The sequence below is a fragment of the Musca autumnalis genome, unplaced genomic scaffold (assembly GCF_047663935.1).
Source record: "Musca autumnalis isolate F117 unplaced genomic scaffold, ASM4766393v1 scaffold_9, whole genome shotgun sequence".
NCBI lineage: Eukaryota > Metazoa > Arthropoda > Insecta > Diptera > Muscidae > Musca > Musca autumnalis.
In genome coordinates, this window is record NW_027412450.1 from 1120940 (window position 1) to 1141064 (window position 20125).

At 36.3% G+C, this 20125-nt stretch overlaps 1 protein-coding gene across 1 annotated transcript; it reads left to right on the plus strand.

Annotated features, from left to right (window-relative positions):
- The first annotated feature begins 16937 nt into the window (after nt 1-16937).
- On the plus strand, nt 16938-18355 carry LOC141388244 (probable deoxycytidylate deaminase). The gene is made up of 2 exons (XM_073958264.1): nt 16938-16998; nt 17760-18355. Exon 2 carries the CDS (start codon nt 17761-17763, stop codon nt 18289-18291), a length of 531 nt encoding a protein of 176 aa, XP_073814365.1. The 5' UTR covers nt 16938-16998; nt 17760; the 3' UTR covers nt 18292-18355.
- The last annotated feature ends 1770 nt before the right edge of the window (nt 18356-20125 follow it).

The window sequence follows — 20125 nt, forward strand, 5'->3', positions numbered from 1 at the left end:
TTTTATGTACATTATCTGACATTTTAACGTACTCACTTAAAGTTGGGGACAGGAATGAATATTTTATGGTGGAGGGTATGAAAAGTTCGGCCCGGCCGAACTTAATGCTTTTTTACTTGTTCTACTTTATTTATAAACCAAATTGTCAGAATTGTTTAGGTTCTACTATAGACTGTGGGTTCTACCTAGAATATTCTAAATTTAGAAAATGACAAATGCTGAAAGACTCAAGCAAAGGAACAGAGCTATAATTTATTTGTCAATAACCTGGCGTTTACAAATGTCAATTTTGAGCAGACAATATTCAAATTATTAATTGTGTGATGTTTTGATTTTTTTATCAACAGTAATGCCAAGTTTACATTTACGAAATCAACTCGATTTCAACTGTCAAATCCATAGGTTAAACGTCAAATGAAATCCAGATGAGATTTGTTATCAATTCGCGGCATTTCAGAGCATATTAGGAACTTTTCACAATATTGCAATTTTCTTGTTTTTTTATAAACTGTATCTATCGGACAAGAGAATATGGTGTCATTTGCAACAAATTCGCGAAAGTTACAAACCGTTTTTAACCCAGATAAAGCCACTGGTCGTTTAAACGCCACAAAAAATGGTTACAAAAATTGACGTAAAACTCTGGTTTTTCGAGTATTTTTGTGGGATTTTTTGCATTTTGTTATAGTATTGTCTGTTATCTGTCATTTCATGCTTATTACGCTTCATTAGGCCTACGCATTTCCACGCAAATGGCCTAAATCCCAAGCTATTCAAAAAATCGACTTTTTTGTAATTTTCGACTTTTGATGAAATTTTTAAATATGCGATAAAAATTTAATCATAAATGTTAGAATCGTATAAAGTAAGGAATTTGTTAGGTATATAGTAAGAGTATTTTCTCAATCAAAAAGCAAGGGATTGGCATGTATGGATACACCTATATTAACCTTCAAAGTTTATGGCACTTTTAAAAGAAGGCCCGATTGCAGGAAAACTATACGTTTTAGAGAAAAAAGTTATTTGTTAAAAAATGCTTAAAAAGTCTCAAAAATATAATTTCATAAACAATTTTAAGTTTTCTCGCAAAAAAATTATCGGCGCTATATGGGTTAATGACTTTGCCTGTGAGAATTGAATTTATTTTCTATAAATATTTACACTATGCAACACTGAAAATGCAAACAACTTCTAATATGAATTTTTTGAAAGTACATATTGAGACTACAAAAACCCTAGTAGGGTTTTGCCCTGTCAGATCCAGTTCGTATTTTATGGCCTCATCTCAACCGGGCTAAAACAACAGTTTTTTGCATTTATTGGTCCTTTATCTCAGAAACGATTAGGAGTTTGGCCTTACTGTCTTTGGCAATATTGTAGTCCTCAACTAGTAGAACTTATCTTTTGAACAAACCACATAAGAAAAGCTCTATCTATGGCATCAAAATTGATAAAATATATACAATTTTACATAATTGCTGAAATTCTGGTCAGTATCAGCTAAACTATTGGGAATTGAACCAAGTAAACTTCTGCAAAAATCTTCCAACTAAAGTTCTCAACAATTCTTCAGAACATTCTGAAACTCTAAAATGCTTACTTCATGCTGTTTCAGCGGTATTTTGCATCATATCTTTTACAACACGTATTTCAAACACAGTTCACAACAACAGTTTATTCTCGCATTTCGGATTTCACTACATTATTTACATTTTTATTAAATCGTCGTTGAAAAATGTACTGAAAACAAAGGGATAGAGGCATTTTACAACAATGACATGTTCTGAAGAGTTTTGTATTACATTCCAGGGAATATTTTTCCAAAAGAAAATATTCAGAAAAAACTAACGGTTTTGGAGATATGGTGAGAAATGTATACAAATTGTGGAATTTTTGCATATATATTCTGAAATTTGAGGCAATAAATGTAGTTTTTCGAGTTCATTATTTCTCCAAATATTTTTCTCTTGTTTTTATCTACAAATTTGCTTCAGGTATCAGGACAAAATTCCTCACACGGTACTGGTGTGGTATTTTTTGGTTATAGCCCTAATATGTATAAAACATAACAGTAAATCTTAACTTATATTTTCTTTCAAAATATTATCCTTATAAACAAACAATTCATTAAGTTCTTAAACAACTGTCAAGTTTTAAAAGGCTTTTGTGTTCTAAGAACAACATTTCTATCTATTCAGCCAGGCTGAATAGAAATCGCTATACGTATAGTGACTGTCACTGAAAATTATGCAACCCGAAATAAAAATATAAACGCTGATAACTTGGAAACGAGTTGAGATTTTTTAACAATTTTGTAGCCTGAAAAGTTGTCTTTACGATGGCATACGAAAATATTCCGTTTATAGTACCGTTATATTAAAATTTTACCGGAACACAAAAAAGGGCCTGGCTGAATAGTGATTTCCTATAGATAGAGAAGACAAAATTTGCTATGATTTGAATGTAAACTAGTCGTTAAACCGCTTACTTTTCATTCACGTTTTGCAGTTTTTCTAAAAATGTTTGGGTTTTTAATAAAGTTTTAAACTTTGTATTTTTCCTGTCATAATTAATTTATTTCGATAAATTCTCTCATTTGTTAGAAATGGGACATATTTTATCGTCGTTCTGAGCGTAATTTAAATTGAATAATGTACAAAAATCGTTGTTCGTTCTCAAAATTTTGTATGGGAAATGAAGTAATTATATCGTAATTTGGGTTCGAACAACGAATAGAGAACGAATTAGCCTTAGTATGAACAAGACATAAGAATGGCTACTGCAGGTTAATAGTACGTTTATATATAACCGGATTTAACAAAACCACTGGGTTTTAAATGTCAATTCCATTACATATAAGTCAAACAAATCCTCATAAAGAAGGTTAACCCTGCAAAAGGCTATAATATAAACATGGCCTAAGTTGGAACAAGATACCTTGGATAATAAACATCTATCAAGTATGTTCTGAGACACACTTCACCTCTCACTACACGCCTCAAACATTTTGTTCACCCAATTTACGCTTATTTTTCGAGTATTTTACGGATGAACTAGGGTGTACTCTTCTTTTTAAATACCCTAATGAATCTTAGCCCCAAGAAAGAAGCAAAAAAATAGGAGTAAATGGGGTGGACAAAATGCTTGAGGCGTGAAGTGAGAGGTGAAGCGTATCTCAGAACATACCCGTATATATTTTACATGCTGAGGCTAATGCCATACTTATAACAACTCAGTTGAATATAAAGGGGGCCACCATTTACCAAACGCTGTATCCTTGCAGTGAGTGTATCAAACTAATCCAATGCTATGGTATAGAGAAGGTATATTATTTGCATAAGAAGAATAATGATGGAAGGATTACGGATAAGGCCTCTGAAAGAATGTTCAAAGTAGCAGGACTATCATGTCTGAAATACATTCTAGAAATAACATCGGACATACGTATATCCTTCAAAAATCCTGAGGAACAATAATCAACAGCCGTTATAAAAATGTCTTGCTTTCAAATAAAACACCGAGTTGATTATGATTACATTTTTGTTTTGATTATTGTAACTGTAGTTAGGCTGGGACTGCAAACACTTATTTAGACGTTTCAAATTCGATCAGATGAATTGATGCATCTACCTTGGTAATTGCGCCATGAACCATGTGTATGTGTTGTGTATGTATACATAAAAAAATCAGTTGAATGCCATTTAAATCCTGCGAAGGTATATCTAAATGCAATGGGATTTGTACTGGATTTATTAAATCCAGTTTTGGATTTATGCCTAGTCTAAATGAGCTATAATAGTACGGTTATATTGGAGTTTTTTGCCGAGTTATAGCTCATTTAGACTAGCCATAAATTCTCGACGGGATTTAATAAATCCAGTACAAATCTCATTGCATTTAGATATACATTTTGGAGGATTTAAATGGCAGTCAGCTGATTTTTATTCATAGCACAATTACCAAGGTAGATGCATCAGCGCATCTGATCGAATTTGAAACGTCAAAAGATTTTTTTTGTAAATTGAATTCGTCTCAAAAAATATACGTCAAATTAAAAATTTATTGTTTAATACAGAAAATGTTAGCACATTATGCTACTAATGCTAACTAGAGAGCAAATAAAGAATTCTTTTATCGCAGTTTGCCCATCTAAAATAAATAAACTAATTATTTTATCGCTTAGACATCGTATGTATTAGTCTTGGTTGATTAAAATCAACTTTTATTTAAACATATATTTATAATCATAAAAAAAAATTAATTTTTCCGCCTTGTTTACAAATTTTTACATTTTAAATTATTTCTAGTGTAGCAATTCACCGATGCATCTACCTTGTTTCTTGTGCCAGCTTGCAACCTTTTGTATTTTCTAGCAACATGTTGCAAAAATCAGAGTTGTATACGAGGATTTATGCCAGATTTAAAACAAATCCACTCAATGCGAGGATTTATTTTTGTATGGGAAATCTGGTTGATTTTGGCTGGATTTAGCAAATAAAACCTGATAATGTGTTAAATCCGGCTAATGAAGTCAAATCTAAATGGGCTATTAACCCACTTTATGAGGATTTATTTGACGTTTGCGCTATGGCATTGACATTTGAAACCCAAACCCACTGGGTTAATCCGGTTATGTGTAACCGGGGTATAAGACTAGACTACAACAAAAAATATTTATGAAACAATAGGTCTGTTCGATAACCCAAAAGTTTGTACAAACTTGTACAAAATGCTGTTCGATAACAAACTTGTTCAGTAAAAGACAAATGAGAAGTAGTTGCAAGTACTTGCAAATGCTTTTTACTTGCGAAGTTATCGAACTGGCCTAATGTATAGGATCATTACACTTAACAGAAACAATGCAGGTTGCTGGTGACTTGAAATCACAATCAAGAAGGAAAATTTCACCTTAACCCCAAAAAGTGGTAAAACTGGCAGCAATTTTTAAGAGAGTGACAGAGGAGATATGGAGAGCACATATGCCTTTCTCTTCTTCCACAGGCTACCAGACAAATTTCTGCAGGTAAAAAATGGTAGAACTGATTTTTCGACATTTGTTTGACGATTATTTCACAATGTAGAAAAAATGAACGAAAAACAGAAGAAAAAGTCGAAAGCTGACAAAATAGAATTAAAAACTGTGATTTTGTATGTTTCTTTTTGACATTGCTACCAGATCTACCATTTTTCCGTTCGTTTACTTTTCTGGTAAAAATGTTTTGAGCAATTTTGACACTTTTCTCTTTTACCACTTTTAGCATTAACAAGTAAAAAAGCATTAAGTTCGGCCGGGCCGAACTTTTCATACCCTCCACCATAAAATATTCATTCCTGTCCCCAACTTTAAGTGAGTACGTTAAAATGTCAGATAATGTACATAAAATGCTTCATTCGGGAGGCCCTTTTTTATGGTGCCTATATCTGACTGTTGACAATTTTTGGTGGGCTAGAAATTGGGAGGTACTGTTATATAGGGGTTATAATAAAACATGGGCCTATGTTCACAGTTTTTGATGGGAGCTTTTAATGTCAAATAACTCCTAATTCGGTTAAAAAATTTAGCTAGAATCCTCAAAATATCGAAAATCGGTACATAACGTGGAAACTTCAAATGTCATTAACAGCTAGTTCGGAGGTATCTGGGCTATACGAAAATATGAACTTAAATGAACAATTTTTATTGCAGAATTTTTGTTGACTTTTAAATTTCAAATTACAGAAAGTTCGTCCAAAAAATAAAGCTAAGGTACGGAAAATCGGGAGGTTTGTTTTGGGGCTATACAAAAACATGGACCTACGTTCGGTTAAACGTTTTAAGTAAAATCCTCAAAGTACCGAAAATAGGGAAGTATCGTTATATTGGGGCTATGTTGAAAATTGTTGATGCAGATGTGTGGTGACCACTACAACCTTCAAATGTCAAATTACAGTTTGTTCTGTTAAAAATTGTAGCTAAAATTGCCAAATTACTGAAAATTGGGAGGTACCGTTACATGGGAGCTATATCCGAACATGGACCTATGTTGACAATTTTTGATGGAGAGGTGTTGTGACCACTAAGAGCTTCAAATGTCAAATTACTGCTTGTTCGGTTTAATACTGTAGCTAAAATCATCAAATTACTGAAAATCGGGAGGTACCGTTATATGGGGGCGTTCTTGACAATTTTTGGTGGAGAGGTGTGGTGACCACTAAGAATTTCAAATGTCAAATGTTCAAATTGCAGATAATTCGGTTAAAACTTGTTGGTAAAATTCTCAAAATACCTGAAATCGGGCGGTAACGTTATATGGGGGCTATTCCAAAACATGGACCTATGTCCACTAGTTATATAAGTTTATTGACATTTAAGAACCCTAAATGTCAATTAATAGCTAAATCGGTCTGAAAATGTAGATAAAAACGTCAAAATGCCGTAAATCGGGGGTACCGTTATATGGGGGCTATACCAAAACTTGGACCTAGGTCCACAACCTTTGTTATATAAGTTTAGTTACACTTAAGAACCCTAAATGTCAAATTATAGCTATATCGGTCTGAAAATGTAGCTAAAAACGTCAAAATGCCGTAAATCGGGGGTACCGTTATATGGGGGCTATACCAAAACTTGGACCTAGGTCCACAACTTTTGTTATATAAGTTTAGTTACACATAATAACCCTAAATGTCAAATTATAGCTATATCGGTCTGAAAATGTAGCTAAACCCGTCAAAATACCGTAAATCGGGGGTACCGTTATATGGGGGCTATACCAAAACGTGGACCTATGTCCACAACTTCTAATTTATAAGTTTATTAACACTTAAGAACCCTAAATGTCAAACTATAGCTACATCGGTCTGATAATGTAGCTAAAAACGTCAAAATACCGTATATCGGGGGGTACCGTTATATGGGGGCTATACCAAAACGTGGACCTATGTCCACAACTTTTGTTATATACGTTTATAGGTACTTAAGAACCCTAAATTTCAAATTATAGCTAAATCGGTCTGAAAATGTAGCTAAACCCGTCAAAATACCGTAAATCGGGGGGTACCGTTATATGGGGGCTATACCAATACGTGGACCTATGTCCACAACTTTTGTTATATAATTTTATTGACTTTTAGGAACCCTAAATGTCAAATTATAGCTAAATCGGTCTGAAAATGTAGCTAAACCCGTCAAAATACCGTAAATCGGGGGGTACCGTTATATGGGGGCTATACCAAAACGTGGACCTATGTCCACAACTTCTAATTTATAAGTTTATTAACACTTAAGAACCCTAAATGTCAAATTATAGCTACATCGGTCTGATAATGTAGCTAAAAACGTCAAAATACCGTATATCGGGGGGTACCGTTATATGGGGGCTATACCAAAACGTGGACCTATGTCCACAACTTTTGTTATATACGTTTATAGGTACTTAAGAACCCTAAATTTCAAATTATAGCTAAATCGGTCTAAAAATGTAGCTAAAAACGTCAAAATACCGCAAATCGGGGGTACCGTTATATGGGGGCTATACCAAAACGTGGACCTATGTCCACAAGTTTTGTTGTATATGTTTGTTGACACTTAAGAACCCTAAATGTCAAATTATAGCCAAATCGGTCTGAAAATGTAGCTAAAAACGTCAAAATACCGTAAATCGGGGGGTACCGTTATATGGGGGCTATACCAATACGTGGACCGATGTAGCCCACCATCGAACTTGACCTGCCTGCAAACAAAAGACGCATTTTCCCAAAATTTCAGCGTCCTATCTCTATTTTTGTGGATGCTAGAGTGATTACCACAGACGGACGGACGGACGGACGTGCTTAGATCGACTTAGAATTTTACCCTGATCAAGAATATATATACTTTATAGGGTCGCAAATGAGTATTTCAATGCGTTACAAACGGAAAAACAAACTTAATATACCCTCCATACTATGGTGGAGGGTATAAAAAGTAAAGGAACAAAGCTTATATTATCAGAAGCGAAATGTATGAATTCTAGGGATCTATTCACGAAGAATTCCACGTCAATTGGACTGTTAAATTCGGTAAAATACGTACAAAACGTATAAAAGAACATAATGTTTTTTTTTAACATGTCGTAAAATTACATTTGGTCTGTTCCTTTGCGTTTAAAAATTGTAAAGGTGGCAAAAGTTGTGAACTGCCCTCATATGAATTGTATGGTATCTGAAGTAAGTCCCAATTTACATTGGGCGAGTTTACTTGCGGCAATTGTCATTTTGTAGGAGAGAGAGGTGAGACATATGGTAACCCTTTGCCTCTCAGCACCCTCTCTCACCTACAAACTGACAATTGCCGCAAGTAAACTCGCCTAATGTAAATTGGGACTAAGGGAACGCTTTTCAAGTAAAAAGTGGTAAAACTTGAAAGCTATTATGTTAAATTCAAAAGTCATTCACTGATGAATGATAGCTATAAAATACCCTATCTTGTGTGATTTCAACTGTCAATTCCTTTGCGTATACGTCAAATGAAAACTCATCTAAAATCAATTGGATTTCATTTGACGTTTGAGCTATGGAATTAACAGTTGAAATCGAGTGGATTTCGTAAATGTAAACATAGCATTGTTATATTTATGTCTTTGCCGATGCTATAATTTAGAGTACGGTTACATTCGAGTTTTTTTTTGCCGGATTATCCCACTTTATTTGATGGATTTATTTGATGTTTGCGCTATGCAATTGACATTTGAAATCGAAACCCACTGGGTTAATCGCTTCTGTCTATTATATTATCCATTATATTATCATTGCGGGTTCGTAGTTAGTCGGAGGCTAAAACATCTGGTATCCAGCTTCACCCTAGTGAATGAAAGACTTGCTGCAATTCGAATAAAAGCTAAATTCTTCAACACCAGCTTTATTTGCGCTCATGCTTCGACTGAAGAAAAGGACGAATAGACCAAAGATATATTTTACGACCTCTTAGAAGAAACATATGACAGTTGCTCTGCCCATGACATTAAAATCATTCTAGGCGATTTTAATGCCAAAATTGGAAAGGATGATATCTTTGGCCCAACAGTCGGGAAATTCAGTCTCCACAGTGAAACATCTGACAATGGTATGAGGCTGATAGACTTTGCAGCTGCAAAAAACATGGTAGTTAGCAGTACCAGACTTAATCATCTCGATATTCATAAGGGCACCTGGCTGTCTCCAGATCAAAGATCAAGTAATCAAATTGATCATGTTGTGATAGATGGAAGACATTCATCCAGCGTGTTGGATGTACGATCGTTCCGAGGCGCAAACATTGATTCGGACCACTACCTTGTTGCAGCAAAGGTACGTACCCGTCTAAACGTAGCAAACAAAGTACGAACAGACACAACGCGGAAGTTGGACATCGATAGGCTGCAAACACAACAGATAGCCACAGCATATTCCACTCAACTAGCCCAATTGCTTAACGCGAGCACTCCTTGTCCCGATAACATAACAACACAATGGCAAAATATTGCCCACTCCATGCAAACAGCCGCAAAATCCAGAGACCTCCACAAAGGAATTCATGGTATGACCAGGAGTGTCGTGCTGCTACCGAAGAGAAAAATGCGGCATATAGAGCTACTTTACAATCCGTAGCAACGCGTAGCGCACGAGAGAGATACAGGGAGAAAAGGAGAGAAGAGAAACGTCTTTTCCGTAAGAAAAATAGAGAAATGGAAACGCGGGAGTGTGAAAAAATCGAGATGTACAGGAGCCAGAATGAAGTCCGAAAATTCTACCAAAGAGTGAAACATCAAACAGATGGCTTTGGTACAGACACATACTCCTGTAGAGACCAGAAAGGTAATCTGGTAACAGATACAGATAGCGTGCTCAGGATATGGAAGGAACATTTCTCCAATCTGCTGGTTTCCAATAGTAGCGAATACGATGATACCACAGATCCAATCCCAGAAGATGGTATACAGGGTATATATAGAATGTATACCGCCCGGCCAAGATGAGGTAAAAACAGCAATCAACCGGCTGAAGAATAATAAAGCCGATGGCTTACCAGCCGAGCTGTTTAAAACCGGAGGTGACGCGCTGATAAGGTGTATGCATCAGCTAGTTAGCACCATCTGGCAGGAAGAACGCGTACCCGAAGATTGGAACCTGAGCATCCTTTGGCCCGTCCACAAGAAAGGAGATACGACTATATGCTCCAACTATAGGGGCATAAGTCTTCTCCCTATTGCCTATAAGATAGTGTCAGGGATATTGTGCGAATGACTAAAGCCAATGGTCAACGAAATAATTGGACCATACCAATGTGGTTTAGACCTGGCAAGTCCACCATTGACCAGATATTTACCCTGCGGCAAATCCTAGAGAAGACCCAAGAGATGCAGATCGACACATTTCACCTTTTTGTCGACTATAAAGCAGCCTTCGACAGCCCGCTGCGTTCAAAGGTATTCCAAGTCATGTCTGAATTTTGTATCCCCGCAAAGCTTATCCGGCTTTGTAAGATGACTTTAACTGATACTAGGTCCTCAGTTAAAATTGGAAAGAACCTCTCCGAAGAGTTTGGTACAAAAAGAGGTTTCAGACAAGGAGACAGCCTTTCGTGTGATCTCTTCAACATCCTGCTGGAAAAGGTAATACGAGATGCAAATGTCAAAAGAAATGGCACTATTTACACCAATAGCCACATGTTACTTGCCTATGCTGATGACATAGACATCATGGGACCATCAGTAAAGGAAGTAACTGATACCTTTAGGAAGGTCGAAGCAGAATCTGCGAAAATGGGTCTGGCGGTAAACGGCGAAAATACCAAATTGATGGTGTCGACGCGCAAAGCGTCCATAAAGCTCGGACCAACTGTGGAAGTTGGTACCTACAATTTTGAGGTAGTTAAAGACTTCGTCTACCTCGGCACTGCCATAAACACAACAAACAACATCAGTTGTGAAATAAGAAGAAGAATTGTATTGGCCAACAGATGCTACTATGGTTTAAGTAAGCAATTTAAAACAAAGCCCCATCTCGTCAAACAAAAATAACACAATACAAAACGCTGATACTACCCGTGATAATGTATGGCTCCGAAGAATGGGTACTTGCGCAAGCAGATAAGGCAGTGCTTGGTGTGTTTGAGAGGAAAATTCTTCGAAAGATCTATGGGCCGATTTGCGTTGACGGTGAATATCGACGTCGTATGAACCACGAGCTATATCAGCTATACAAAGACATGAATATAGTTAAACGTATCGAGATGCAACGATTGGTTAGGCCATATCATGAAAATGAGCGATGATGAACCCGCTAAAAAGGCGTATAAATACATGCCACATGGCGGTGCACGCAGAATCATCAGGCCTAAGCTTCGATGAAGCATACAAGTGGATGAAGAAATGAAAAGGCGCGGTATTCCAAAAAGTCAAGTCGAAAAACAGAGAGGATTGGAGGCCTTTTCTTAGTTCGGTCTATGGAACAAATGTTCTGTAATGGGCCAACTAAGTAAGCAAGTAAGTACTTAAAACTAGAAAATAATTTGTTGCTTAGCCACAATAAATATATTCTTTCTCAAGATGGAATCTCTCATATAAAACGCTTGCATTTAAATTATAAATGGTGGCAAAATTAAACAGTAAGCGTTTTATTTGAGAGATTCCATTATGAGAAAGAATATATTTATTGGTGCTAAGCGACAAATTATTTCCTAGTTTTAAGTGAATTTCTAAATAAAACACTGAAATTTATTTTTTTTTTTAATTATATTTTATTTCGTTCCTTTACTTTTCTGGTAAAACTGGTCATGAGAGCAATTTTAATCAATTTTGACAGTTTTCTCTTTACCACTTTTACCATTAAAAAAGTAACGGAACAAAGCTTATATTTATTATGTCTTTGCCGATGCTATAATTAAAGCATCTAATAGCTCATTTAGACTAGCCATAATTCCTCAACTGGATTTAATAAGTCCAGTAAAAATCTCATTGCATTTAGATATACCTTTGGAGGATTTAAATTGCAGTCAGCTGATTTTTGTTCATAGCACAATTACCAGGGTAGATGCATCAGACCATCTGATCGAATTTGAAACGTCAAAAGAAGTTGTTGTAAATTGAATTCGCCTCAAAAAACATACGGCAAATTACAAATTTATTGTTTAATATTGAAAATGCGACACCGTGGTGCAATGGTATGCACACCCGCCTTGCACACATAAGGTCGTGGGTTCGATTCCCCGGCCAGGCAACATCAAAACACTTTTCAACGGTGGCAAAATACCCCTCAGTAATGTTGGCGACATTTCCTGAGTATTTCAGCCATGTAAAACTTCTCTACAAAAGTGGTGTCATAGACACGCCGTTCGGACTCGGCAATAAACTGTAGGTCCCATATCATTGAGCTAAAATGAATCGGGTGCACTCATTGATATGAGAGAAGTCTCCCTTGTCCCTTATGGGATGTTTATGGAACAATTATTATTATAATTGAAAATGCGAGCACATTAGGCAGCTAATACTAACTAATGAGCAAATAATGAATTATTTTATCGTTTAGACATCGTAAATTTTTTTAGTAAAACGCCTGTTAGAATTGACAGCATAAATCGACTGAATTTACTAAATTCACCATAGTTTAGTAAGTTTACATTTACGAAAACCACTTGATTTCAACTGTCAATTCCATTGCTTAAATATCAAATGAAATCATGGAATCATGATAAGTCAAATTTGATCAAAATAATGCATTGCTGTGAATTGCTTGTTTACATTTTGTATGAGATTTTATTCACAATAATGTATTTTGACAATTAGTCTGAAAATCTGCTTTTTTGGCGCTGTACCTTATTATTGTGCCATGAATGAAATCCAGTGGATTTTAGATGAGTTTTCATTTGACATATACACAAAGGAATTGACAGTTGAAATCGAGTCGATTTCGCAAATGTAAACCAAGCATTAGTCTTGATTGTTTAAAATCAACCGTGTATTTCAAAGCAAATTTGATTTTTTACAATGTTTTACAATTTTTTTTATACCCTCCACCATAGTATGGAGGGTATATTAAGTTTGTTTTTCCGTTTGTAACGCATTGAAATACTCATTTGCGACCCTATAAAGTATATATATTCTTGATCAGGGTAAAATTCTGAGTCGATCTGTGCACGTCCGTCCGTCCGTCCGTCCGTCTGTGGTAATGGAGATAGGACGCTGAAATTTTGGGAAAATGCGTCTTTTGTTTGCAGGCAGGTCAAGTTCGATGATGGGCTATATCGGTCCACGTTTTGGTATAGCCCCCATATAACGGTACCCCCCGATTTACGGTATTTTGACGTTTTTAGCTACATTTTCAGACCGATTTAGCTATAATTTGACATTTAGGGTTCTTAAGTGTCAGTAAACAGGTGTAACAAAAGTTGTGGACATAGGTCCAAGTTTTGGTATAGCCCCCATATAACGGTACCCCCGATTTACGGTATTTTTACGCTTTTAGCTACATTTTTCGACCGATGTAGCTATAATTTGACATTTAGGGTTCTTAAGTGTCAATAAACTTATATAACAAAAGTTGTGGACATAGGTCAATGTTTTGGTATAGCCCCTATATAACGGTACCCCCCGATTTACGGTATTTTGACGTTTTTAGCTACATTTTCAGACCGATTTACCTCTAATTTGACATTTAGGGCTCTTAAGCATTACTAAACTTATATAACAAAAGTTGTGGACATAGGTCAATGTTTTGGTATAGCCCCCATATAACGGAACCCCCGATTTGCGGTATTTTGACGTTTTTAGCACCGATTTGCGGTATTTTGACGTTTTTAGCTACATTTTCAGACCGATTTAGCTATAATTTGACATGTATGGTTCTTAAGTTTAAATAAACTTATATAACAAAAGTTGTGGACATACATAGTTCCACGTTTTGGTATAGCCCCCATATAACGGTACCCCCGATTTACGGCATTTTGAAGTTTTTAGCTACATTTTCAGACCGATTTAGCTATAAATTGACATTTAGGGTTCTTAAGTGTAACTAAACTTATATAACAAAAGTTGTGGACATAGGTCCACGTTTTGGTATAGCCCCCATATAACGGTACTCCCCGATTTACGGTATTTTGACGTTTTTAGCTACACTTTCAGACCGATATAGCTATAATTTGACATTTAGGGTTCTTAAGTGTAACTAAACTTATATAACAAAAGTTGTGGACATAGGTCCACGTTTTGGTATAGCCCCCATATAACGGTACCCCCCGATTTGCGGTATTTTGACGTTTTAAGCTACATTTTCAGACCGATGTAGCTATAATTTGACATTTAGGGTTCTTAAATGTCAATAAACTTATATAACAAAAGTTGTGGACATAGGTCCACGTTTTGGTGGATACCCCGATTTACGGTATTTTGACGTTTTTAGCTACATTTTCAGACCGATGAAGCTATAATTTGACATTTGAAGTTCTTAAATGTCAATAAACTTATGTGACAAAACTTGTGGACATAGGTCCACGTTTTGGTATAGCCCCCATATAACGGTACTCCCCGATTTACGGTATTTTGACGTTTTTAGCTACATTTTCAGACCGATATAGCTATAATTTGACATTTAGGGTTCTTAAGTGTAACTAAACTTATATAACAAAAGTTGTGGACCTAGGTCCACGTTTTGGTATAGCCCCCATATAACGGTTCCCCCGATTTACGGCATTTTGACGTTTTTATCTACATTTTCAGACCGATTTAGCTATCAATTGACATTTAGGGTTCTTAAATGTCAATAAACTTATATAACTAGTGGACATAGGTCCATGTTTTGGAATAGCCCCCATATAACGTTACCGCCCGATTTCAGGTATTTTGACGTTTTAAGTCACATTTCTAGACCGAATTAGCTATAATTTGATATTTAGGGTTCTTAGTGACCAAAAACCTTATATTCGAAAAAATTATGAACATAGGTCCATGTTTTGGTATAGCCCCATGTAACGGTACCTCCCGATTTTCGGTATTTTGAGAATTTTACCTACAAGTTTTAACCGAATTATCTGTAATTTCAACATTTGACATGTCAAATTCTTAGTGGTCACCACACCTCTCCACCAAAAATTTTCAAGAAAGGTCGATGTATTGATAAAGCCTCCAGAACTGGGTGCCACCGTGGTGCAATGGTATGCACGCCCGCCTTGCACGCAGAAGGTCCGGAGTTCGATTCCCCGGCCAGGCAACATCAAACATTTTTCAACGGTGGCAAAATGCCCCTCAGTAATGTTGGCGACATTTCCTGAGTATTTCAGCCTTGAAAAACTTCTCCACAAGTGGTGTCTTAAGACACGCCGTTCGGACTCGGCGATAAACAGTAGGTCCCATATCATTGAGCTAAATATGAATCGGGGTGCACTTATTGATATGAGAGAAGTCTCCCTTGTCCCGTATGGGATGTTGTGGAACAATGTTTTTTTTTTTTTGTTTTATTAAACAGAACTAGCAGTAATTTGACATTTGAAGTTCTTAGTGGTCACAACAACTCTCCATCAAAAATTGTCAACATAGGTCCATGTTCGGATATAGCTCCCATATAACGGTACCTCCCAATTTTCAGTAATTTTGCAATTTTAGCTACAATTTTTAACCGAACTAACTGTAATTTGACATTTGAAGGTTGTAGTGGTCACCACACATCTGCATCAACAATTTTCAACATAGCCCCAATATAACGATACTTCCCGATTTTCGGTACTTTGAGGATTTTACTTAAAATATTTAACCAACAATAATTCTGCAACAAAAATTGTTCATTTAAGTTCATATTTTCGTATAGCCCTCATACCTCCCAACTAGCTGTTAATGACATTTGATGTTCCCACGTTATGTACCGATTTTCGGTATTTTGAGGATTCTAGCTACAATTTTTAACCGAATTAGGAGTTATTTGACATTAAAGGCTCCCATCAAAAACTGTGAACATAGGTCCATGTTTTATTATAACCCCTATATAACGGTACCTCCCAATTTCTAGCCCACCAAAAATTGTCAACATACATAGTTAGATATAGGCACCATAAAAAAGGGCCTACCGAATGAAAAATTTTATGTACATTATCTGACATTTTAACGTACCCACTTACAGGAATGAAAACTAATTATTCCATTTTAGTTCAGAATATTTTATGGTGGAGGGTATGAAAAGTTCGGCCCGGCCGAACTTAACGCTTTTTTACTTGTTTAATTATTAAAATTGTTTTTTAAATCTTTTAGTCTGGTTAGCAGGCCGTTTCCCAAAGAAAGGGTGCTTCTAAATATCCTTTCTGAAGGAAAGGGTGCTATTAAAGACCCTTCTCACGACTTAAGCTGAAAACACAACCAACGTTTGAGTAAAGTTTTGCATCGTTAAGCAAGTATGCCAAGCTGGTTATCAACTGGGTTTCAAATGTCAATTCCATTGGGTATACCCAAATACCCTGTACCCAAAAATATTCAAATTTATATAGGTGTTATCGACCTAAAGCGAAGTACACACCATCATTTTTGACCGCAGATTTTCGGAAATATCGACAAATATCAAACTGGAGCCACTAAAGATTTTGTGGTTACCTGATGACTAGCAGAAATGAACGGCCACATTGGCAAGCAAACCGATTATTTGAGTAAAACTGATCGTGTGTACTCTTCTTAATGAACTCGTTTATAACATAAAAGCCGTTTATTATACAAACCTTAGTTATTGACAATAATTGGCCTTAATTATTTTTTACATTTTTGAAATTTTATAAGCCCTTTTTCTTGGTATAACCACTCAATAAGTTATTTATTAAAGTCCGTAGTAACAAATTTTCAAAATATCAATGTTTCATAAAAAATTGCCATTTTTATATTGCATTACAGACGTAACTACCTTATCTTATTATCATTATCTATATAAATATATAGTGATATCAATGAACAACGGTATTACATCAAACGTCGAGTTAGGGTATAAAAGACGCATTTCTCTACACAAATTCAAATCAGTGATTGTTTTAAAGTAATAAAGAAAATATATTTTTGTCAAGGTTCCTAGCAGTTCTAATTGTTGAGTGATTTCTATTGGAAACTTTGTCTGGATGAATAGTGATTTCTATTGGAATAGTAATTTCCAAAGGAAATTTGCTATCCAGCCTGGCTGAATAGGGATTTCCAAAGGAAATTTGCTATTCAGCCTGGCTGAATAGGGATTTCCAAAGGAAATTTGCTATTCAGCCTGGCTGAATAGGGATTTCCGAAGGAAATTTGCTATTCAGCCTGGCTGAATAGGGATTTCCAAAGGAAATTTGCTATTCAGCCTGGCTGAATAGGGATTTCCAAAGGAAATTTGCTATTCAGCCTGGCTGAATAGGGATTTCCAAAGGAAATTTGCTATTCAGCCTGGCTGAATAGGGATTTCCAAAGGAAATTTGCTATTCAGCCTGGCTGAATAGGGATTTCCAAAGGAAATTTGCTATTCAGCCTGGCTGAATAGGGATTTCCAAAGGAAATTTGCTATTCAGCCTGGCTGAATAGGGATTTCCAAAGGAAATTTGCTATTCAGCCTGGCTGAATAGGGATTTCCAAAGGAAATTTGCTATTCAGCCTGGCTGAATAGGGATTTCCAATGGAAATTTGCTATTCAGCCTGGCTAAATAGTGTGATTTCAGTAGGAAATCTTCAATTATATTTATCTTAGCTTCAAGTATTCAATAAAACACCAATAATAATATTATTATTATTTGTTTCACATTTATTTTTCTTGTTACACTTCTAACACAGCATGGCCACAGCAGCACCACGTGAAGGTTCCCTGAAACGAGAAGATTTTTATATGGCCACTGCATTGCTAGCGGAAAAACGTAGTAAAGATCCTCATAGACAAGCTGGTGCCGTGATTGTCAATACGGAAGGACGTATTGTGTCCGTTGGCTACAATGGATTTCCAAGTGCTTGTAAGAATGGCAACTCCAGGTTAAGTTGGAACAAGACGAACGACCCTACTTCCTTGGATAATAAACATCTATATGTTGTACATGCTGAAGCTAATGCCATACTTAAAACAACTCAATTGAATATAAGAGGGGCCACCATTTACCAAACGCTGTATCCTTGCAATGAGTGTACCAAACTTATTCTATCCTCGGGCATAGAGAAGGTATATTATTTGCATAAGAAGAATAATGATGCACGGATTACGGATAAGGGCTCTGAAAGAATGTTCGAAGTAGCAGGAGTGCCATGTCTGAAATACATTCCGCAAAATACATCGGACATCCGTTTATCTTTCAAAGATCCTGAGGATAGTCAGTAAGCAGATAACAGATGTTATGTTAAATGCCTTGCTTTTAAATAAATGTCAGAAGTGATTATGACTATGTCTTTGTTTCGATTATTGTAACTGTTACACACCAAATGGTGTGGTCTCCCCAAGCTTTCAAGAGAGAGCGAGTGTTTTCAGGTAGGTTTCTATGTAAAAAAGAAATTTATAGAAAACCGTGGTCTCCACCAAGTTTTCTATATAGAAAACCGTGGTCTCCACCAAGTTTTCTATATAGAAAACCGTGGTCTCCACCAAGTTTTCTATATAGAAAACCGTGGTCTCCACCAAGTTTTCTATATAGAAAACCGTGGTCTCCACCAAGTTTTCTATATAGAAAACCGTGGTCTCCACCAAGTTTTCTATATAGAAAACCGTGGTCTCCACCAAGTTTTCTATATAGAAAACCGTGGTCTCCACCAAGTTTTCTATATAGAAAACCGTGGTCTCCACCAAGTTTTCTATATAGAAAACCGTGGTCTCCACCAAGTTTTCTATATAGAAAACCGTGGTCTCCACCAAGTTTTCTATATAGAAAACCGTGGTCTCCACCAAGTTTTCTATATAGAAAACCGTGGTCTCCACCAAGTTTTCTATATAGAAAACCGTGGTCTCCACCAAGTTTTCTATATAGAAAACCGTGGTCTCCACCAAGTTTTCTATATAGAAAACCGTGGTCTCCACCAAGTTTTCTATATAGAAAACCGTGGTCTCCACCAAGTTTTCTATATAGAAAACCGTAGTCTCCACCAAGTTTTCTATATAGAAAACCGTGGTCTCCACCAAGTTTTCTATATAGAAAACCGTGGTCTCCACCAAGTTTTCTATATAGAAAACCGTGGTCTCCACCAAGTTTTCTATATAGAAAACCGTGGTCTCCACCAAGTTTTCTATATAGAAAACCGTGGTCTCCACCAAGTTTTCTATATAGAAAACCGTGGTCTCCACCAAGTTTTCTATATAGAAAACCGTGGTCTCCACCAAGTTTTCTATATAGAAAACCGTGGTCTCCACCAAGTTTTCTATATAGAAAACCGTGGTCTCCACCAAGTTTTCTATATAGAAAACCGTGGTCTCCACCAAGTTTTCTATATAGAAAACCGTGGTCTCCACCAAGTTTTCTATATAGAAAACCGTGGTCTCCACCAAGTTTTCTATATAGAAAACCGTGGTCTCCACCAAGTTTTCTATATAGAAAACCGTGGTCTCCACCAAGTTTTCTATATAGAAAACCGTGGTCTCCACCAAGTTTTCTATATAGAAAACCGTGGTCTCCACCAAGTTTTCTATATAGAAAACCGTGGTCTCCACCAAGTTTTCTATATAGAAAACCGTGGTCTCCACCAAGTTTTCTATATAGAAAACCGTGGTCTCCACCAAGTTTTCTATATAGAAAACCGTGGTCTCCACCAAGTTTTCTATATAGAAAACCGTGGTCTCCACCAAGTTTTCTATATAGAAAACCGTGGTCTCCACCAAGTTTTCTATATAGAAAACCGTGGTCTCCACCAAGTTTTCTATATAGAAAACCGTGGTGTCCACCAAGTTTTCTATATAGAAAACCGTGGTGTCCACCAAGTTTTCTATATAGAAAACCGTGGTGTCCACCAAGTTTTCTATATAGAAAACCGTGGTGTCCACCAAGTTTTCTATATAGAAAACCGTGGTGTCCACCAAGTTTTCTAGAGAAAACCATGGTCTCCACCAAGTTTTTTATATAGAAAACCGTGGTCTCCACCAAGTTTTCTAGAGAAAACCATGGTCTCCACCAAGTTTTCTATATAGAAAACCGTGGTCTCCACCAAGTTTTCTAGAGAAAACCGTGGTC